This window comes from Chaetodon auriga, chromosome 14 (assembly GCF_051107435.1).
Source record: "Chaetodon auriga isolate fChaAug3 chromosome 14, fChaAug3.hap1, whole genome shotgun sequence".
Taxonomy (NCBI): domain Eukaryota; kingdom Metazoa; phylum Chordata; class Actinopteri; order Chaetodontiformes; family Chaetodontidae; genus Chaetodon; species Chaetodon auriga.
Window position 1 is genome coordinate 23,929,429 of NC_135087.1, and position 9,907 is coordinate 23,939,335.

Genomic DNA, 9,907 nt, shown 5'->3' on the forward strand with positions numbered 1-9,907 from the left:
GGTATATTATGTCATGTCACTATAACTGTCATTTGCATGGTTTGGTAGATGAGCAAAGCATTTGTGGGACACATGAAAAAAGGGAAGAAGAGGATCTGATAATATCACAGATTTTCTTTTCTGTGTTGCTGAATCCATGTTCTAGCAGGGCCAAGAGAGGACAGTTGGTGGCCTTAAAAGACATGCAGGGCATCGCATCACTTCTCTGTTTTTCAGTTTGCTTTGTTGTGTGTATTATGATCCTGTTTTCCTGTTTAATTTTAAGTTCTTTTGAATTACAATTTACTTTTTCTTGTAATTTTGTTCATTCCAGTCTTCTATGAGTCTCTTCTTGACTGATGCTTCTTGTTTTCCATTGACAAGTATTTTTATCATGTCATTTGGTTACTTCACCTCTCAGAGGGGAGAGGGAGGGCAGCAGCTGAGAGGGAGGAGCTTATCGTTATAGAAAGTGCAAGTGATTTTGCAACTGGTTGCAGAGCTCAGATTGCTGTGGGCCTGCATCACACAGTCAGGGACAGAAACCTACTCTGTTACTCTGTAGCCTACTAAAATTAACCAGTCATCTGCAGTACTGTCATGGCTGAGAGGGCAAGTCAGGCTGATCATGAGGAAGAAGAGGAGCAGGGACAAGAGAAAGATACAAACACTCCTTATCAACAGAGTGACACTGTCACTGTTGGGGAATCCCCATACTTAGATTCTGTTGAGGATCAGCAGCGTCCAATCCAACCTGAAGAAGAGTCTGAGTGTCCGGGCTGCCAGTTGCTGGGTATACTGACACTGCCTTGTGGACACAAACTGTGTCCCAAGTGTATTGAGCTGAGCCAAGGAGAGCTGGGCCAGGCTGACTGCACTATCTGCTATGGATCACAGCTGATGGACTCGGTCCTGCAAACTCTGCTGGAAGCCCTGTTCCATGACCAGCCCAGGAGACCTGGGGTCACAACTGGAGCTGTGGAGGATGTCAGGGCATCAAATGATGGAGGGAAAGCCGTGGTCAGATATGGGGGTATGGGGAATGAAGAGCTGTGTGTGGAGCATGGAGAAATGCTCAGTGTGTTCTGTTTGGAGGAGGGGGAACCACTCTGCCAGCAGTGTCAGACAGACAAACATGAGGAGCACCAGTGCTGTTCCATACAGGAGGCTGTCCTCGACTGTAAGGTCAGACACAAGAACCAAGACACAAATTGCTCTGACTTGACATATATTACAGGGAATCCTATTGACCTATTATACACATGAAAATCAGTTTTTTCACATTTGGAGAGCAACTTCTCAAGAATTTTGTTGAATAATGTCTTCAGTGGCTCTGGAACTGTCAGCTAAGATAATAGTACTGGTGATGTCAAGATCAATTCAGCTATATTCATATTGCACCATAACTACAACAAAAGTTATAGAGCATACTCATTAGTGTACAGAGAACCAACAATTCCCCCATGAGCAAGCACTTGGCAATGGTAGGGAGGCAAAACTTTTAATAGGCAGACTCGACCAAAATAGTATATAAAGTATATGGTACGTGTATGATAGTATATGTATATATTCATATATGATAGTATATGCACATAATAAGAGCAATATGCATAATAGTGATAAAGCTGCATTAGTTGATATCAATGGATCATTTGACTCTGTCATGTGAAACAAGTTTCACTCATTAACAACGCCACAGGGAATTAACACCAACTCATCAACTAATGCAGCATTAAGCCTCACTTTCCTTTCAGCTCTGGTTTGGTGTCCAGCTCCAACCTGAGAAAAATATCAGGCTCAATAACCACTAAATGCTCTACTGTGTTCACAAGCCCACTGCAAACAGTATCTGTCTGCTGTCTGGTGCTGAGCAAGAGGTTTAAAGCCGAGAAGGAAACTGCAAAATTGGACATAACTATCTGATTGTCTATCACTAAGATTGCTTTGACATTACACATGTGGTAATTTGATCCAGTGTTAAAGTAAAATACTGATTGCAGCAGCTTTAAAGATAGTGTTTAGTTGTCTATCCACTAAATGTCACTAAATACTGTACTTAATAGCCACAATTTTAGTCTTAAGATGCTGCACCTGTCTACATCTGTATTGTGTATCATTATGACATTTGAGTGTTTGGTTGTATTGACATCAGTATTAACATCCATACCAGTACCAACTGTTGCACCTGTTTCTCTCTCTCCCTCTCTCTCGCTCTCTCTGTCTGTCTTGCCTATATTTTGTGCATCTTTGATTTGTCTTATTCTATTTCGTCCTATTTTCGCTCGCCATTAACTTGAACTTGAGTATTGAGAAACAGTCTTTCTAGTGTAAATAATCAAGTTTTGATTATTAATTACATGTTATCAATTCTTTCCTGAGCTCAGTGAGTTCAGGTTGAACTGTGCCAATGAGCTTTCCTTTGCATGCAGAGTGCTTCTGGAGGGCTGGACCTGGTGCAACCCAGGATCTGATTGGATAATGAAGTGTAGTAAAGTAAATGAGTAGCTAAATGCGCACACTCTGTGGCTGCAATTTCATTTAAGGCTGCAATGCACATTTTCACACAATTTTCTCTGTAAATCTGGCCCTGTATGTGGTAAAGTTTATCATAATATACCTAGCCTCATGTTCTGTCTGTAGAGAGAACTGCGATCTGCAATCAGAAGTCTCCAGGAGCAGTTAGAGGTTTCAGCCTCCATCAGACAAACCTTGGAGGATACTGCTGCTTACAAAAAGGTACATGTCAGAGAATTACTAGTTCTTCACACCAATATGGTGTCTGAAACCTCATTATGTGGAAAATACCCCTTCTTGACAGAGGTAGTATTCAAACCTGCAAGTGTATGTACAAACTAGCAAGTATTATAGAGTATCTGTCTGAACTGGCCCAGGATGTTGCACGTTGTAGTCACAGCTATAACAGAGTTGCTGAGCCATGTGCTTTGGATATTAACTGTTGGGAATGGCATTAAAAAAAATTCTGTCATCTTTTTCTCATCTTTTTGAACTTTAGAAAAGCATGTAAATGTCTCTTGGATTTCATGAGCTTTTAAATAGTAAGAATTCCTGGTCATGTGACAATGACAAGACAACATGCGCACATGTTTCCAAACGTGGGACTATTGAAATAGCAGTCTACTATATCATACTGTGAAATTACAGCGTAACTTTAAAATGTCAAAGTCAATATCATATAAATCTTCTTACATGATGTCTCATAACCCCGTTGTCAGAACCAATCAGTACAAACAGCCCAGGTCTTGAGGGAGGAGTTTGAGAAGATGCAGCAGTACCTCCGTGATGAGGAGGCCACACTGATGTCACAGCTGAAACAGGAAGAGGACGAGAAGAGTCAAAGGATAAAAGAAAAGATTGACAGGATTAGTGATGACATTCAAGTGTTGACCAACAGTATCAGAGACACAGAAGAGGCCATGGCCTTAGATGACTTCCTCTTTCTAAAGGTAATTCATATCCCAAGGAAACCAGGATGCTTCTACACCACCAAATATTGTTTTATTTTTATCTTGTATAGTAGTTATGTATCCTAATGACCAGGACTAAGAACAACTGCTTCCTGCCATTATAATTCAGTCTCTTTCTTGCAATGTAAAGCCAAGCAACAACTTTAAACATAAATTTTAAACTGCTGTGCGTAGAACATACAGAATGAAAGAATGCAAAGGATGATTATGCAACCATCAAATGTGTACGTTTCTTGTGTGCAAGATTTTGATCAGGTCACAGGTTTATAATGATAATAATAATGATAATAACAATATTAATCCCTTTCATACAAGAAATGCACCTCAAAGTGCTTTATAACAGAGAAATCACATGCACCAAGTAAGACATAGAATGAACATAAAAATATCAAAATAAATAAATAAATAATCTAATACAAAACGGACAACAAAATCCACTTTATAATATTAATGCAAATAAGATATTAGGATGAAAATAGAATAAATAGTAGACATAAAGTAATGGAAAGTAAGATCTACTGAATAATAGTAAAATGAAAAAAGTTAGAAAGAGAGTAAATAGAATACATAAAATTTAAAATGCAAGAATTTCTAAGTACAGTAGTAAAAGTCAAAGGCAAAGCACACAATTTTCATACCAGTGTCAGGAAAGTCATAGCTGGTTAAAGGCTAAAATAAAGAGATAAGTGTTTAGCTTTCTTTTCAAAATATTCAGTGAGATGGCTTCCCTGATATCTGTAGGTAGTGTGTTTCAGAGCTTTGGGGCATAATTTTGGGCATAACAAAGGCCGCATCCCTGATTTTCCTGTTGCTGGAAACCTCCCACAAACCAGCAGCAGATCATTGCAGTGTTCTTGAAGGCAAAGAGTATAGAATGTGTAGCTTGGTCCCAGTCCACGAAGGGCTTTGTATACAAGGAGGGGGACCTTAAAATGAATTCTGAGTGCTACAGGAAGCCAGTGCAGAGCAGCTAAAACTGGAATAACCTCTCCTCTTGGTTCTGGTTAATAGTCGAGCTGCAGAGTTTTGAATGAGCTGAAGTCTCTCAGTGTTTTTTTTTCAGGAGGCCAGTAAATAATGCATCAGAGTAATAGATTTGGCTTGAAATAAAGGCATGAATTATGTATCTTTTTTGATTTATAAATGGTTTTTACCTTATCTATGTTCCAAGGTGGAAAAACAAAGTTTTTGTCAGCTTAATGATGTGGGACTTGTGATCTAAATCCATGATGACACCAAGATTTAATCCAAATCAAATGCTGCACTAAGAGGACAAGAACTGATACCTTGTTTTCATCAGAAATTAATTAGTCAGAGCATCATTTGTGAAGGCTAGTTTGGGAGCCTCAACAGCTGATATAGTGATTTTAGGAGACATCCACGGCAGCATGTGAGTTAAATCTGTGCCAGGATGCTCCACAGCTGAAGTAATCCTGTGAATGTAAGTCTGTCCACTTTCAGCACCTTGTACAGAGACTGCTGCAGAGTCAATTAATTGCTCATTCTCACATATTGTGTGCAGCATTGTTGCAATCCTCTTTTCAAGTTGCATAATTCTCTTAGTCATTCATTCACACACTGCAGCTCACAGATTTTACCATGTTGTCTCTATTCCGATCCCTTGTTTCCTGTCACAGACACAGTTAAAAGGCTTGTGCTATTTCAGCTTAACCTCGCACAGAACTGAGAACTAATAACAGTGATAAAAAAAATACTGTGGTTGCCCTCTGTTTCTGTCATTAATTAAAGTCCCTGTGATTTATAAGTATCTAGGATCCACGATCTGAAACTTTTGGCAGAAAAAATAAAAACAAAGATATCAGCAAAAGAATGTAAGCAAAGCAGAGAGTAAGCAGGAGAAGTGTCTGCTCTGTAGGAGAGCAGGAAGTGAAGGTTTATAAACCTTTATTTCAAAAGTTAATTGTTTTCCAAGCCTGCTCTGTTTTTACTCCTCTTTTCCATGTGAAGAGAGTGAATTTGTAATTTATCTGTCTCTCTTCTGTCCCCACAGAACTACAAGAAGGCCTCTGAAAGGTGAGCTCATTTAGCTAAGGCGTCGATTTGTGTTCTAAAAAAAAAATTAATGTGTTCTAAAAATAAAAAAAAAAAAATAGTTGTGAACATAATGTACACAAAACACTAATGAAAACTACAGTCAAGTTTTGACTGTTTCATTGTTTCATTTCGTCCTTTATAAATCCTGTTATCCTTACAATGTATTTACAGTAAATCAAGACATATCCCTCACCACATGCTGAACAAACGCAAGTCATACCTGCAAGTGTTGCACACAATGCATACAATGCAGACCATACAGATGTTTCATCGCTGATCATTCTGTCGCCACTGTCACCAAGTGCTTGCTCATGAGGGAATTGTTGGGTCTTTGTAGATAAAAGAGCTCGGTCTGTACCAGCTCTATATGGAAAGTGTCCTGAGACAACTTCTGTTGTCATTTGGCACTATACAAATAAAATTGAATTGAATTGAATGTTGTAGGTGGTCATCTTCAGTTCATGTTGTTTCCAGGGCTCAGTGCAGAGTAGAGGACCCTGTAGTCGAACCAGGAGCTCTGCTTGATGTGGCCAAACACCAGAGTTGTGTACAGCACCAAGTCTGGGACAAGATGCTGAGGATCATCCAATACTGTGAGCACTTCAGATTTCTTGACATAAACTGATATAATTCACTCACCAGTGTTGTGGCACAGGTAGTACTGGTATATTATTGTGTGCTCTCTTGAGTGCCTCTCTTTTGCAGTTTACAGTGTGTAGTACTAGTTAACATAAACTTAGAAATGGAGTCTGCACATATCAAAAAAAGGACCGGCACCCAACGCAAAGTTCAAAGTTCAAGCTAACATTATTGCAAAGCGTGTGAAATATGTATCAAGTTTGGAATCACAGAGCATTTTGGGGCAACTACATTTTAATTTTTGGAAGCTAGTGTGCTAGCTGTGTGTCACTGTCAGCAGCCATTCCATCTGTGAACAGTTAATCAGAAATGTAAGTGCACATGAAAAGCATGTGCCCAAGTAAAGAGAAGTTCTCAACAGAGGCAAAGAAGTTCATTATAGAGTTAGAATGTGCTAATGTTATGCTAATTATAATTAATCCACGGTATTTGGCAAAAAAGAACACTAACATTAGCCTACCTTTGCAAGTCACTGAATACAGCAGCATTTCACATTTTGAATCATATTCAATGTGTAGTGTCATGTTTTGCGTTAGTTCATCAGTTCTTTCTGACACCTACAGCCAGTGGGTGGCACTCTTCACACATATACCAAGATCCCAAGTAAATATTATTCTACCTAGCCCCTCACTGTATAACACGTTATAGACCACATAACTAGTAAAATGTCTGACAACACCACCTAACATATCTCCCCATCTATCTAGAAGTGAGAAAGCTGTTGCCACATTCACCCTAACCCTAGTCTGTGGATAGATCCTGCACTTACAGCACCTCAGCATGATCTATTGCTTTTTCATTTTTTGGTCATGTGATTGGCTGTTACAGACCACAATAAAACTGTGTTTACCAACCATGTTGAAACTAAAGTTTAACCGTTACACAGTTAAATGGCTTGAGACTATCGATGAATGGCACACCTAGGCAAAAATTGGTATCGTCTAATAAAGATCACTGTTGATGACATCATATTCCCATTCCCAATTATGATTTTGTTGTGTTAGCTGGCTAATGCTAGCTAACTTTAAATTGCTTGTTAACACAGATGAATTGCTAGCATCAAATCCTCATGTCAGTTTTGTGATTGGGCCTGTCCGTTCCAATCCTCTTCTCATGTAGCCAAGAAGTAGGTTTCAGTTTATTTAGGTTAACACATAGACACATACAGAAACTCAACCAAAACATTAAGAGATGAGATTTATCATTGTCGATCACTGTCTCACTGAAAAATCACTCTGTCATCAGCAGCATATTACTCTCATCCCTCCATTTCTCTACTGCCCTCCCTCTGGTGCCTTCTTGGACTTTGGCGACCAATCAAAATGACAAATGATAACCTGTGACAATGACATCACTATGTTGATATTCATTACATGGATTTCACATTAGCCGAGAGGCAAGGTGTAACGTAAACAGCAGCTGGCAGCTGAATATATGGCTATATATATCTTTGTCTCTCACTGATGTTCTTATGCTCCTCAGTTCCTGTGACCATGGACCCTAACACAGGCTCCACGTGTTTAGGTGTGTCTCCTGACTTGTCGAGTGTGTTTGTGTGTGAGGAGCGGCCTCTTCCTGACAATCCGGAGAGATTTGTGATGCCACAAAGCATCCTGGGCTCGGAGGGCTTCAGCTCAGGCAGGCACAGCTGGGAGGTGGAAGTGGGAGATAACAGCCACTGGTCTCTTGGTGTGGCCACTGAGTCAGTCTACAGAAAGGACTGGTCCAAATTGGATCTAAACCCCAGTCCTGCCTCAGACTCAGACATAGACCCTGATGGTGGCCTGTGGACTGTGTCGTTCTCCTCTGGGGAGTTCTGGGCCTCCCCTGGGCACAGCGCCCCTCTCAGACTGAGACGAAGGCCATCCAGAATCAGAATTCAGCTGGATTGGGAGAGAGGGTGTCTGACTTTTTCTGATGGCAATGACAACACCCTGATCTATCGTTTTAAAAAGCAGTGGAGTGGAATTCTGAGACCCTACTTCTCCACAACATGTTCTAAACACCCACTGAAAATCACAGTGGGAAGAGTGACTGTTAACACAGAATAGCATCACACTGTCATGATACCAAAGGAACAGTATGATTTTTGGAAAAATAGATGATTTAGGAATAGATGATTTAGGAATAGATTTAGGAGTAAAATTAATATCTGTGTGTCTAGTTAGCGGTCTTCCCCGGTCCAAAAATCTGCACCCACACCCAAAAAAAACCTGGAAATGTACTTCCTAACCACTAACCTGAACCAGACTTGTGCAGAACCGAGAAATGCCAGGCAGGAACCAGAATGTGACTTGTCTGAAAGTTTGGACCTGGATCCATGAAGAACCAAGACATATATCGGACCCAAACAACACAGACCCGATTAGCACAGATATCATAAGTGATTACTATAACAAATTAACATGAAGTAAATTGTCAAAGCAAAACTTTCTCTTACCTAATGTAATGTTAGTGGCTTTCTCCCCTGTGCCTGGCTGTGATGCATAATCTGTCCTCCTTGCTAAGAAAGCTGGTATTATTTCTGTTATTTCTCTTTCACTGACTGAAACATCATGGCTAATCCATTCGCTATTTCGTATTAAAAGTCCATTTGCTGTCACAGTGATGAATGACAAAAGCGACTTGTTTAGAATCAGCTTTGCAGTTTTGTTAATAATAAAGACAACTTCAAATGTTTGCCCTTTGAACTATAAAGATTGCTCGTTTGTTTCCACAGGTGCTAACATTAGCATTGCTAATTTGCTATCATTCCAAGATGAGTTTGTTGTGGCTCTTGTTGATCCCCCACTTCCTCATTCTAACCCCTAAATTCTACCATCCACTTATGTTCCACTTATGCACCACCAGACTGAGGAAACAGGTGCAAAGCAACACTGCAGAACCCTTACATCCATGTCACGACCCATTCCAACAGACAGCCAGACACAAAAACTGTTTCTTCCCACAAGCCTAACGAACAGTTAGCTAGTTATAAAGTATCAGTACAGACCTCTGACACCAAAACATACACTGTCTAGCCAGTTATAATCCATTAATGCACAGATTTTAACATGTACATTCATCACTCACTGTCACTATTAACATAAATTCCTGCAAACTGTGAATGTCATTGTACATATTGTTTATTTTATATTTTCGCACTACTTAACTATGTTAAGTTAGCTGCTTTAGAGAACCAGTCAACAATGGTTAGTATGACTGCATTATCTTGGGATATGGGTAGCCCTGTGATGACATCCAGGGTGATGTGCGATCAAGGGCAGTCAGGAACTGTCAATGGTCTAAGGAGACCGGCAGGTGCTTGACGTGATGTTTTGCCCTGGGCACAGACAGAGCAGGCAGCGTCATACTTTCGGATGTTGCTGGTTGTTGGTGTTCTGATGTTTTGTCCATTCAGCCATATCAGTGCTAAATAAATAAGATAATATTTTATTGATCCCACAGCAGGGAAATTTAGTTGTTACAGCCAGCAAGCATTACAAAGAGCAAGCACAGTTGCATAAAGAGGTCAAAATAAAAAAGTATACAGGGTGCAGAATAGAAACACAACTAAATATATGTACATTTGTACAGATTATAAAAAAATTGTTAATGCCATAAAAATCCTACTGCCATAAAAAAAGTACCGTTGCTAATATTCTTATGAGAAAAATAACTGACGTATTGTATTGCACTTGAGAAATACTAAATCCATGTATATGCGCAATATACTGTATACAGTTTCTAAAATATAGATAGTAAATAGT

The 9,907-nt window shown here is 39.7% G+C and overlaps 1 protein-coding gene across 1 annotated transcript; it reads left to right on the forward strand.

The window, feature by feature from the left end:
- The first annotated feature begins 516 nt into the window (after window positions 1-516).
- Window positions 517-8,712, forward strand: LOC143331508 (E3 ubiquitin-protein ligase TRIM35). The gene is made up of 6 exons (XM_076748439.1): window positions 517-1,164; window positions 2,620-2,715; window positions 3,213-3,443; window positions 5,476-5,498; window positions 5,994-6,112; window positions 7,641-8,712. Exons 1-6 carry the CDS (start codon window positions 580-582, stop codon window positions 8,207-8,209), a joined length of 1,623 nt encoding a protein of 540 aa, XP_076604554.1. The 5' UTR covers window positions 517-579; the 3' UTR covers window positions 8,210-8,712.
- Window positions 8,713-9,907: the final 1,195 nt, after the last annotated feature.